The 13,727-nt window shown below is 29.0% G+C and overlaps 1 protein-coding gene across 2 annotated transcripts; it reads right to left on the bottom strand.

The window, feature by feature from the left end:
• Nucleotides 1–8,273: 8,273 nt before the first annotated feature.
• On the bottom strand, nucleotides 8,274–10,473 carry LOC149885345 (uncharacterized). Of its 2 annotated transcripts, XM_090096739.1 has the most exons (3): nucleotides 10,042–10,473; nucleotides 9,577–9,781; nucleotides 8,274–8,567 (listed from the first exon to the last, which is right to left on the bottom strand). In XM_090096739.1, exons 2-3 carry the CDS (start codon nucleotides 9,774–9,776, stop codon nucleotides 8,399–8,401), a joined length of 369 nt encoding a protein of 122 aa, XP_089952865.1. In that variant the 5' UTR covers nucleotides 9,777–9,781; nucleotides 10,042–10,473; the 3' UTR covers nucleotides 8,274–8,398. The 2 variants fall into 2 exon arrangements, 1 of the variants encoding a protein (XP_089952865.1); XR_016455258.1 differs by lacking the exon at nucleotides 9,577–9,781.
• Nucleotides 10,474–13,727: the final 3,254 nt, after the last annotated feature.

The raw sequence follows: 13,727 nt of genomic DNA, 5'->3' as shown, positions 1-13,727 counted from the left end.
GATAATTAAGTTGATTATATAGTTGTACTTGATTTCTGTACAGCAATAAGGAAGTAAGAACAAATAAATATATAATCATTTCTGTTAATATGTTTTAATCTTAAAATGCCAAGGAGTAAGGTTGGTGTTTTTCGTAAGAAGATTTGCGAGAAGGATATGTTTGATGCAGTGAATTTTGTTCTTCAACAAAAAATGAGTCTAAGTAAAGCAGCAAGACATTGCAACATTAAAAAATCAACTTTGATATATCAGTTAAAGCAGTTTAAAAAATCTGGAAGAACCCAGTATTCGTATTCACATAAGAAACCAAAAAAAGTATTCTCAACAAAAGAAGAATTAATTTTGGTAAAATACTTGGCAGATGCTGCAAATATGCATTATGGGCTTACATTAAAGCAAATCAGATTCTTTGCATATGAGTATGCTTTAGCAAACCATAAAAAAATTGAAACTTCATGGATAAAGAATAAATGTGCTGGTGAACAATGGCTACAAGATTTTCGGAAAAGATATAATGATAAGTTATCCCTACGTAAACCGCAGCCAACAAGTCTTGGTAGATCTTCTGCATTCAATAAAGAAACTGTAAGAATTGTGTTTAAAAATTATAGAAATGTTTTAGAACGTTATCATTTTGAGCCATCAAACATTTGGAATTGCGATGAAACAGGAATTACCACAGTTCATGTACCACCAAAAATCCTAGCCCCAAAGGGCAAAAAGCAAATAGGAAGTATGACTAGTGCAGAACGAGGCAATAATGTAACAATGATTGCAGCCATTAATGCTACTGGAAGTAGCATTCCACCATTACTTGTATTTCCGCGTGCAAAATTTAAGGACTACATGTTGAATGGTGCTCCTCCTGGAAGTGTAGGAGCAGCTAATAAGTCTGGATGGTCAAATGAAGTCATTTTTCTGCAATTTCTTGAGCATTTTATTAGTAATGTACGACCTTTGGTAGAAAAACCAGTTCTTTTATTAATGGATAACCATGAAAGTCATGTTAACATTTCTATTATTGAATTAGCTAAAAGATCGGGCATAATTTTAATGACATTTCATCCTCACACAACCCACAAAATGCAACCCCTTGATCGTGGTGTTTTTGGTCCATTTAAAATATTTTATAATAATGGCATGAATAATTGGATGATATTACCAGGAAATGCTGGTAAACCAGTTACAATTTATGATATATCTTACCTTGTTGGTCAAGCTTATCCTCATGCTTTTGTACCGAATAATATTGTTAACAGTTTTAAATGTACTGGGTTTTTTCCCTTTAATGAAAATATTTTTACTGATATTGACTTCTTAGCTGCAACTGTTACTGATAGGCCAATAGTGGATACTGAAACTTGCATTTCTAATGATAGCAATGAGGTTGAAACCACTCCTGGCAATTTACCATCAACATTGGAAATTGTTTCACCTGAAATAATACGACCTCACCCAAAAGCCAAATTAAGAAAGGCAGCTATTTCAAAAAGGCGTAAGGGAAAATCACGCATTTTAACTGATACACCTGAAATGAAAGTTATTTTACATTCAAAATCTAATAATGAACAATGTCAAAAACCTTTTTCAAGACAAATAAAATCCTTGGCAAAACAGATTATTTTTAATCAACATTCTGACACAAGTTTAAATAATGAAAGTTTTGATGAAATTGATTTTGGAATAAATATACTTGACAATGAATCAGAAAATAGTGAAATTGTTTCAGGAAGTTTCTTACTTGTCAAGTTAAGTGAAAAGAAATACTCTAGACATTATGTGGCAGAAGTTATTGAAGTTGTTGGTTTAGTTTACAAAGTTAAGTATCTTAAGAAATCAGGAGACAATAAATTTATACGAGAAGATGACAATATTTATGATGTAGAACTTGAAGATATTATAATGAAAGTTCCATCACCAAGTGTTGGTCATGGATCATCTAGACGCCAGTATCTTATGTTTGATGTTGATCTGACATCTTTTACTGTACAGTAATGTTTTTTAATATAATATATTTTAATTTCATATTTTTCATTGTCTGCATTAAAAGATTTCCTCTAAAAAGCATTATGGTCAAATCTAAATGAATCTGACAACTAAAAATAGTTTTGGTTGGGTTTTAAGAGGTTTCTAAGTTAAAAACCTATTTAGGGGATATTAATCTACTTAGGGCCAGATTTTTTGTATGATCATATCATACAAATTACTTCCTATTGATATCGACATAATTACTTAAAATATAAAACTCCGCCAAGTAAAAGGGTTTTGAAATCGGTAAACTTAGGTACAATGAGTTCATTTCTAATTGTACCTAGGCCACCAGCTAGTATAGCAAGTTATAGAAATATATTTTTGCTCTTAAATTATCTAAAAGATAGTAACAACTTAATTAAAAACATTTTGTACAATTCAATCACATTTGAAGTTTCCAATCTTAACCCTAACCGTCCCATGTAAATAGCATCCAACTGAAAAAAATGTGACTAAATCGAAATAGTACTGATAATTGATGTCATTTTCTTTTATTTACTACAAAAAAACAAAAAAGCAAAATCATAAGGATTATGACCGTAGATGTTACTTTAAAACACGGCCCTAAGTACAAGGACAATGAATGGCCCTTTGTACAAGACTAGATACAAAACAAAATCTATCAAAAAATCCAAACTAAGGGAGACTTATGTAATGCTGCAGTTAGTAGTTATTTTTCAAAGCAAAATTAATAAATTGAATTACAACAAAACGTTTTACTTGAAATTGTAATATAAAAGTGACAAGAAACAAAATTTTACTTTAGACCATCAAAAAATGTTTTTTGGTTATAACTTGCTGCGGCTATGTCTTTAATTTCTTACAAAATGGTTTTATATAAGCTTTTATTGACATGTGGTTGGCTAGAAATTTCTTTATAACATATAGCAAAGCTGTAATATGTCATGATTACTTATTAAAAGTCCAAATAATTCATGAGAACTTATTAATAACATTACGGTCAAAGGAACAACACACCTCGGTCAAAGGTACAACGTACATGTTGTACCATTGACTATTTGAGTACTTTTTTAAAAACGCTCAAAAATGATACTTATTGGTTGAATGAGAAAAAAGTCAAAAGTATAATTTTTGCGCAAAATATAAGAGAATAACATAAACTTTGAATGGTATAAATTGTTTCAACCGTCGAGCAAAAAAACGCCCGGAAACAAAAAGTGGTCAGAGGTACAACAGGTTCCCCTACTTGACAACGATCAGTTGTGAGTAAAATTGATTCATATTCTATCGTTTTTGGTGAAAACGATCAGTGATTAATCATAAATTTTCTAGCAGTTGGTTCACAGATCAGTCATGAGCATACCGATTAATCGTTACCTTTTATGAAAAACTAGCAATTATGTTTTTTATAAATTTTTATATATTTTTTAAACTCGGTTAATCGACGAAACCTGTTTGTTAGCACGAGCACCGAAATTTCAAACTTAAACTAGATGAAATGTTAAAAGAGTTTATTATCAAATCCCGACCCATTATATCCATTATATCCGACCCATATTATAATTTTCCAACCCATTTAAGATTAATCGCATTTAAATGGGTTGGAATTTAAAAAAAAAAAGCAAGTTGTTTTTAATCGGTAACGATCAGATAATAAACAGTCCCACTTTTGCATCGATCGATGTTGGTATCTGATTAGAATTAACCGCTAGCAAGCATATACAATTAACCACTAATTAATCAATTAAGGGCTAATTGTTAATTAATTTCTCTGCCAAAAATGCTGCGTATATACAAGTCTTTCAACGAGTGAATAAACCGTTTGAAAATCGTATTGATAACACGGCCTAAGTATTACCGCAGTAATAGTAAAAACGTGTTTCCTTCAAAATTCATTAATGTAAATCGTGAAATTGATGTAAATAATAACTTTTGTAATTATGGGTAATTTTTGTAAAAGTATTTAAAAAAAAATTTTTGAATTTTGCTCTTTTTTGCTTTTAGAAAAAAATTTGCTTTTAGAAAAGAAAAATTGCTGTTTTATTTGTATTGCGTTAAACGAATGTTAACACATTACAAATAATTTCAGCATTGATTTTAAATACCAACGTATTTGTTTGATAAGATTAGCATTAGTTTACCGTTTTAGCCCTATACCATCACTTTCCCTTAGTTAATTGGTCTTTCACAGTAATTAAGTCGGCAATATCATTTTCATTGGAGCAAATCAGTTAAACGAACATTAACACAATACAAATTAAACAGCAACAATAATATAACAAACGGATAGACAGAGTTTCAGCAAGATGAAGCAGTGATAGATCAAAAAGTGACGTCAACAAGACCAATCAATGGTCTCGTTAGAGCAGTACTCGCACAAAGGCAGGAAATCAGGTGATTTCTTTTATTTGTATGCTGACAATAATATAACACAAAGAAAAATTTAATTACCGAGAGGAATCCGTATTGAGAGAAGTTCCTGCTAATTATTAATTATACTCATTAATTTGTGTTAAGTACTATTGAGTTAGAAGTTAGAAGTAAATGCATAGCTGTGCACTAATGACGTAAGTTTTAATTGTGGAACGGGGAGGGGCGATTTTAATTAGATGTTCTCAACTCATCACTTTCCAATAATTTCTTTTAGACTATTGAATAGTAAATTAAAAATGAAAAATGAAGTTCTTGAAACACCGAACATATTTTTGATTTTAGAAGTGTAAATTTCTTTTGAGTGTTTTATTATTTTCAATCTTATTATATCATTCAAAAAATCTAATTTAAAAAAATAAAAAAAAAGTTAGGGAAATAACAACTGAGATGTATACGCTAGAGATGTATACAACTGAGATGTATACGCTAGAGATAGCGTATACATCTCAGTTGTAATAACAACTGAGATGTATACGCTAGAGATATACATCGTTACTGCCAAATGATAAATTTAAGAATAATCTTCATAAAGAAAAAAAATTTGATGAGAAACCTATAAACGGTTGTGTTGTATATGAAATTAACAATTAATTAAATATATAGTCTCCTACAAAAAATTAAAACGAACTAAGGAAATCGACTCCCATGGCTCACAAGGAAATCGACTCCCATGGCTCACTTTTTTACAAGTTGTCTTTGTTTACGATCGAACTTTAAATAGATAAAGTTACGGGTTTTTATTTTTAAAAATTTTCATATTGAAATGTTTTTAATTTCTAACTTAAGCTTCAAACTTCTGAAACTATAGAAATTATTAAAATTAGAAAAAATTGATATAATAATAACAGAATAATCATAGAAATGATTGAAATTACTGAAAAGTGATTATCCAAGAAAAAAGATAGCTGAGAAATATGCTACTCAATTTTCTCTCTGGATTTTTGAACTTATACCAAAAACCATCTTATTAAAAACAGCTTTTCAAAAAACTAAAAAAAAACCCTTAGTGACAAAGTTTGTTTTTGAAGAAATTCAAAAACAGTCTTTGTCAAAACATCTTCAAGCTTTACAAGTGAATAATCTCATAAGTTGAGGGTTGCTTTATAAGAAACAAAAAATGTAAAGCAAAAGCTTTTTAAGTCTACAAGAGGGCGTGGTTATCACTTTTTTCAAATAAAATTTTCAATTGTCCTAAAGATGGAAACTGACTATGCCGACTTAATTACTGTGAAAGACCAATTAACTAGGAGAGAACGATAGGACTAAAATGGTAAACTGGGGCTCATCTTATAAAACAAACGCGTAGGTTTTTACGCTAACTTTAAAAATCATTGCTAAACTATTAAACAATTTTGTTGTTGTTCAAATATCAATGTTTTGCATAGTTAAGAATATGTGATGTTCTTTTATAATCACGAAAATATTTCAAAGTTTTTTAAATCACGAAAATATTTTGGCACATGATCATTTTTACGTTTGTACTAAATTCGTAGGGCTATAAAGGTTTTATAAGATTGACCCATGGTTATACTTTTAAAAGTATTAGTTTGATGCGAAAGTGAATAGACATCCATAGATATGGTCTTGTTTCGTTAGATCTGGTGAATACACGCACATCGTTTGCACGTAAATTGTCTCTGTAATCCACAATCGAAATCGCAGTATAATCGCAGTATAATCGCAGTATAATCGCAGTATAATCGCAGTTAATACCCATATATACAGTATGTGACAAAATTGTTCATACCCCTAGCATACTACTAAAGCTTTGTTTTCATACTCTAACGTGTTTACTCTTTATTGCTATAAAAAAATAAATACCTGTAAACATGATAATAAAGAATAATTCTGTGTTGATAATTATGATGTTAAGTTTTTATGTTTGGTTATGTTTAGTATGTAACAATTAAAAGTGCAATTTTATATACGACATAAGTATTCATATCTATTGATTTATTTAGTGCTGTAAGTTTATTTTTTAATTGTTTTCGATGGTAAGTTATTTAATCTTTTTTTGTCAGAACCACAGAAGTAAAATTTAAAATACTTTGATAACTTTTTCTTTTGTCTTATTTCAAAAGTTTTCTAAAATGCCTAAGACCTACGAAACTAAACATTAGTTAAGGGTCTGTACTTTAGATTAGTTATTAATCAATAGTTAGATATCTTTTATTTAGTTTCTTTTATTTATTAATTTTATTTGTTATCTTCTATTTACTATCTCAGTGTCAAGGTACGGTAGATGATTGATAATCATAATGAAATAGACTTCGGGCTTCGGAAAAATTGCTGAAAAATATAATAAAAGCATGGCAGCGGTACAATCGATAATACAAAAGTATTGGTGTGCAAAGTAAAGCACGTTTAGGCCGTCTACCAAAACAACATCTAGAGAAGATAAGTTTATTGTTCGAGAAGTAAAGCGTGAACCTGTTATTTCAGGTTCAGAGCTGCCAGAGCTGTTCAAGAGATACTAAACGTGAACGTTTCTGAACGAACAATACAACGTAGACTTCGCTTTGCAGGGCTTTATAGATCTCGTGTTACAAAAAAACTTTTCATTTCAAGAAAAAAAATAATATTACTTCTTGCCTTTACATAAAAGTACTTTTTAAAGCCACTAGATTTTTGGAAACCAGTTTTATGGCCCGATGAAAGTAAATTCGAACTAAAGAATTCCAAAAAAGACCAAATATACGGAAAAGAAAAAGGAAAACCCTTAGACAAAAAGCTTATAAAAGCAACTATCAAACATGGAGGTGGTGATGTACTTGTTTGGAGTTGTTTCAGTTAAAATGGAATTGATAACTTCGTTCAAATTGAAGAAAAATTAATAGGAACTGGATATGTAAATATTTTACGAAACAACCCCCTCCGTCAATATATTAATATTACCGGAGCAATTTGTCTTCCATCAAGACAATGATCCGAAACACATTAGTAAGATTGCCAAAGTCCGGATATCACTTCAATTAAAAAATTTTAGTATTATTTGAATAATAATGTTAATAGGGATGAGCACAGTATCAACAATCAAAATTTATCTTTAGCTTTGGAGGCATGATATTCTTTAAAAACTATTTACAAAACTAAATTGACAGTGTTCCTCGTCGCTTGCAAGCAGTAATCGATGGCCAAGGACTAAATGTTAATTAACCCTAAAGTAAAAAAACTGGATTATACTTAACAAAACTTTAAGAGGCATGAATTCCTTTGAAGCTTCCTAATGTCTCAATTTTTAAATAATTTTCATTTTATTTCGAAACAAGAATTAATTTTATAGTCAATATTATAGTTTATATTATTAATAGTTGTTATAATAATTTTTTTTTTAGTTTCTATCAAAATTATTTTAATCAATTTGGTTTTTGTTTTATTGCTACAACATATTTTATAATAGGGTATGAATAATTTTGTTGCATACTTTCGTTTATCCTTCAAAAATTGCTATTTTAATTAAAATAGCACTTGTTTCATTGAAAATAGTAAATATCTCTAACGATTTCTGATTTTTGCCTACCATTGTGCATTTGTTTTCACAATATTTTTAAAAAATTTTTTGCAGCAAATCTTTTTCTGCGTAAATGAAATTTAATAAAGTGATGCTAATAATAATGTAATTAATTAACATTGAGCTTAAAGGTTTACAAAAAAAATCAGAATTATTCCTGAGAAATTTTTTCGGAGAATAATACCGTCTACCGTATAACGTAGAAGCTTTAATTACGTCAAAGACGTATTAATAGATGGACGTTCAACGCATTGTTTCATAAAAAAGATATGCGTGTTACGCTTTGTTTAGATAACAAAAGCGAAACAATAGGTGATAATTGCGAAACCGGGGAGTATTTTTATTTTTTTCGACGTCGGAAAAAGATGCTCTCGACTATCCAATAAAAATATTTTTAAAAGTATTTTACTGAGCATCGATACATAAAATGAGTATGACAGAAAACTTTGCTATTAATCAAGATTATTCTTTTTTGCTTGAAAATATTGATAACCAAATTGACTTAGTTGTGGATGATTTTATTGAGATAGATCTTGAAGAGTTGGCGGAATTGTTATCAGAGGATTTTGAATTGGAGCTCATACCACCAGCAATTCCTACAGAGAAGCTGATTGCAGAAGAAACCAAAATGCTGAAAAAAACAGAAAAACGCTTAATAACTAAATTTACCTGTCTGAAATGTTACAATAAATATCTTAGAGAATCGAATTTTAAAAAGCATGAAAAGAAATGTTACATTGCCAGTAAAGATGTGCTTATACTCACATGTTGTGGAGCTTAACGCCTAAACGGGTGCTAATTTATATTTACAAATACTCCCAGATTATGAAAATATTGTAATAACTCTTAATTTTGATTTTAGAAATTATTCAAAACTGTAAATTGTTGTAATGTACTATTAAACTTCCATATAGAAGAATGCAAGTTGTCTTTATTACATTTTTTACAATATACTGGTGTAAGAAAATGTACACAGTTAAAAAATGGCTAGTTAAAGGTAATAGATGATTGACATTTCTCTTTAACCTGGGTTCCATTACAGCCAAGTTAGTATGGTAGATGGTGCTAAAATCACAACAGACTTCTAAACATATTAATGAACAACCTTTATGTCTAATAACTTTAAAGTTTTCAACTGTATTACCTTCTCTCGTTTCAATTATTCCAACATCCTCATTTGATGTGCTTCGGAAATTTTTAAAATCAGAAAATTTATTTCTGATTAAAAAAAAAGATAGTGGAAGTCATTATTACATTTACAGATGTTTATGCATGAAATGTTGGAGAATATAATATTAGCAGATTGAAGATTTAGTTGATCTGGAAGAGATTTGTTAATGTTAATGGATAATGGCACTTCACGATTTAAAACAATTAGTCTCCACATGCCATTTGATTGGCGATAACTATTGATTTTAACTATTACAAAATAATTTTTCTTATTTTCATTGTAACAGTCAAAACCATGTTTTGATGCAAATGCTTTTAAATGTTGATGAATACTTATTGCATGTACTTTTTTATTTCTTCCAACTCTTGTGAGTGTGTTACATACATAACAGGTTTTTGTGTGTTCAGAAAAAGTGAAGAATTTATCATTCCTCTCAACTTCAAAGCCTTTTTTTGATTTTAAATCTAACCTGTATAAGACCATATAACATGATTTGCATAAATATTCAGGATGAACTTTTTGATAGTCTGAGGTTGTATCCAGCTTGTAAAAGCTAAGAATTGCTTGTTTATAGATAACAACAGGTTTTATTTGATAGTGACTATCCTGCTTTATTATGCAGCCACACTTTCTACATAAATGTTTTAAATATTCCTCATGAAGACTCATTTATCCTGTAATGAGATAATAAATGTGAATATAAGATTACTTCTTTTGATATAATATTTAGAAAAGGTTAAAAATAAGGTTATACATCACTTGTAGAAGGCTCAAGAATATGCAACTAAAAGTATGGTCTTATCATTTTTATTATTTCTGTTGTTACTATTAGTAACACAGTAATAATTAAAAAAATAAGATCATTATAACTTAAAGTAGCTCTACATGACAGTTTAAAAATGCTTAAACAAAAATGCTCATTAAAAATACATACTTTATATATCTTTCCAACTCCTGAAACGAATAGTATTCTATGAACTTTAAGATGCTTTTAGTTATAATACCTTTAGACAAAATGCAGTTTAGGTATCGAAAGTAAGAAATTTTTTAACTAGGTCGTTCACGAAAAAAAAAATCACAAATTCAAGAGAAAAAAAAAAAGCGAGGCAAAAAAGTTCGACATTTCCGACAAAAATAAGAAATACTCTCTGATTTGAACCTTAAAGTGGGAAGCATAATCTGAGAGTGGGGTGAAAAGAGCATTAAAAATATCTTTTTCGACCTTTAAACTATATCATAGCAGGTTCAATTTAATAAGGAAAATTTGTTTCACTTTACTCTATCCATTCTAGTAAACCAAACATAGCCTTTTTGCAAAAGCCTAGTTTTAGACGTCAAAGTTTAAACACAGCTAAATTTTTATTAAGAAAAGTTCATAGCTCAAATCAACCTTTTTCAGATATGTGAACTATTCTTGATTAATTTTTTTGTCTTTTATAACCATAAGCTTCAGTAAATGCATAATTATAATGGGTTTACTGAGGAAGGTTTTTTGACGGAAATTTGACGAGTAGAAATCGGAGTATCTGAATCATGAATTTAGAAAATTGACGGTAACACGCATAGTTTTTGGCTAATTGGCGGCACCTTTGATCTATAACAATGCGTTGAAAGTCCATCTATTAATACGTCCTTGATTACGTAAAGCTTGTCTGTCGTATCATTAAAATTTAACCAGTGCCGTAAATGAAAAAATGAACATTGATGGTTTTTTTTTTTTTAAAAAAAAAAAAAAAAAAAAAAAAACAAGACAGTGTTAGCAAATGAAAAAATGGAAGTTAATATTCTCGTAAGTTTAAAAGAATAATAATCTTACAAATAAAATTAAAAAAAAAAAGACATTAAAAGTCACAACATGCTCCTACATGCCTATTTATATCCTCAATTGCATATCCTCAATTTACATTTCTCGTCTTTATGAAATATGACACAATTCATTTTTCTTGGTGTTTATCTTTTAACTTAACAGCTCACATTCAGATTGTAACGTAAAAAAAAAAAATATGTATAATAATACGTAAAAAAAAACGAGGATTTACTTTTTGTGTTTAATTTTGTAAATCTTGGCCAATTTAGAGGAGTTTAAACAATACGGAACAAATTTTGCTTAAAGCTACTTACCCAGTCGGCACATCTAGTTTCAATTTCGGAATTAAAACCCTTATAAACACGTATCCGTCACGATCCGGGCGTAAACCAAGAACACGTAGATTTCACGGAAATTTTACTGGTGTTTGACACGTCTTTTATGAAGTTTCAAACACGTGTTTATTGAGGTTTTAAATACGTGTCTTATAAGGTTTCAAGCACGTATTAAATGAAGTTTCGGTTTGGAACTTAAATCTTGATCAAACACGTGTACGAGACGGGTTAAGCGTAACCAAAAATACGTAAATTTTACGTGAGTTTTACTAATTCTGTCACGTGTTTATACTAAAGTTTTAATCAAGGAAACTTTTAAAATCATTTTAATTTATTAGAATAACTTGTTCGTTTAAGATAATCATTTTCAACGTACAACTTATATTATAATAAAGAAAATAAATAATCATAATAAAGGAACATTAATGTTCCTTTCATTATTTACTACATTATATTTATAACATAATTCTACTTTTCTTTATTTTCTCCAAGCCAAAAAATTAACGTAGCTATATTTCTTCAAAAATTTTACTTCAAAAAAAAAAACATATATATATATATATATATATATATATATATATATATATATATATATATATATATATATATATATATATATATATATATATATAAGATATATGCATATATCTAAATTTAAAAAACAGCAAATAAAAGAAAATGCATAAATTGATCAGTCTCTTGGCAGAAAGTGCTCTTTTCATTCCTTGCTTTAACCTTTCACTCAAATAAGTCTTTAACTGTTTTTCAGGAATCTTCCATGTCACTAATGACAATAAAACTGTCGACAAAATCAAAGATAAATTGTGTGTTGATGACAAATGGTCAGTATATTGCTTGTTTGGCACATGGTTACCATACATAAGGTTAATTTTTTATTGTATTTCTTCCGTCATCAGAGTCTAAAATTGCATAACAATGCGCTGTTGCATCCTTACACACAGTTCCATTTGCATCAAATTTTCACTGAAACTTTTCTTTTATTGTCCTAAAGGCGTTTTCAAATTTTACTAACTCATTTATTAAGGTAACCTGTTCAAATGTCACTTCAAGTGCAAATCTTTAATGATGTAAATTCCATTTAACTGAAAAAGAGGACTATCAAATAGTTTGTGATTTGGATAACATCCTTTACGAAACTATATCAGCAGTGTGTCCCACTACACATTTAATAAATGCTTGTGCAGGTGCATCACAAAGAAATGAGAGAACACAAAATGGCAATTCAATCCCATTAATAGAAACTCCACGCTGCCAAATTCCATCAACCAAAATTGAAAATTTATGATTTATGTACAGGTAAGTTGTCAATATTTATGCCCACTTCAACAGACCTAATTTCTTTAGTGCTTCTTTGAAAAATTGATAAAATACCCTTTCGTAATCCAAGGTAAACGTACTGTCAATTACATTTATCAACGTCTACATTACAAGGCATACGAGTAAAGTGTGAGAATCTTTTGGAATGTCTTCTTGATAAAAACAACCACTAATTTGTTTCAAGTTTAACAACTCATCAAAATACTCTCTTTGGAGTTTGTATTTTACTACCCATTTGGTAAGAACTGATAAAAGTTCATGCACAGTTTGCTTAATCAAACATGTATCTTCATTTTCTGAGCTTGAACTTTCAAAAGGATCAGTTTCTTCTGAGGAATCTAAATGAGAATGACTACTTGAAAGCTATCGTTAGGGAATCATTGTGAGAACACTTTGAAATATTACTCTCACTATCTTCTGATATTTCTTCTAAGAAATCAGTTTGAGAATGAGAGCTTGATGAAGATAAATTGAAAGCACAAGCCAAAGATATATTTCCAGCTAAAGCTGCTTGACATTTCTTCATATATTCTTTTATATATGATGCTGAATTTGCTGTCTTCATTTTTGTTAAACTGCTAATTTTACAGCATTAACTACTAAAACTTGTAAAATGTTAAAATATAGGAAACAAACCTAATTATTAGAAAAAATATAAATATAGGTATATATCCATAATATTGCCATATTACCAATATACACATTATCATTTTATTGATAATATGATAACATCCAACTATTGTTATAACATCCAACATTTTTTTTGCTTATATCCAACAAATTAATGTACATTATGGCAACAACAACAAAAAATATTTACCAGAAATATAGATATATCTAATATATTGCATAGGCTTGGTCTAAACTCTACATAAGGCAACAAATGTATGAAAAGCAGAAACATTAAAGTCTAATACATACAAAAACTGTAATTACTTAACATATAGATATATATTTAATAACATTTTTTTGACAAATATTTCCCCAAATGTACTCTAAGTATACTGTTGAAAATATAAAATGAAGCAGCTGTTGCAGGGAACACAACTTTGCAATTTTAAATCTTCATTAAGAACTGCTCTACAAAAGTTTTCAAATAATTTCATAAAAAAAACCCGCTAAATCTATATTTATAGGATT

This window comes from Hydra viridissima, unplaced genomic scaffold (assembly GCF_058129835.1).
Source record: "Hydra viridissima isolate aposymbiotic clone 2 unplaced genomic scaffold, HvirCarnegie_v1 scaffold_8, whole genome shotgun sequence".
NCBI classification, from domain to species: Eukaryota; Metazoa; Cnidaria; class Hydrozoa; order Anthoathecata; family Hydridae; genus Hydra; species Hydra viridissima.
This window is presented reverse-complemented; position numbering and strand designations above follow the sequence as displayed.

What these genes read in the sequence shown, in the direction of transcription:
- LOC149885345 (XM_090096739.1), bottom strand. Translation starts at nt 9,776, where the DNA reads ATGAGTCTTCATGAGGAATATTTAAAACATTTATGTAGAAAGTGTGGC. An exon ending in TGTTATATGGTCTTATACAG is followed by an intron (nt 8,568 to 9,576) that starts GTTAGATTTAAA and finishes TGTTTTTTTCAG; the next exon opens with CATTTTGGTTTCTTCTGCAA.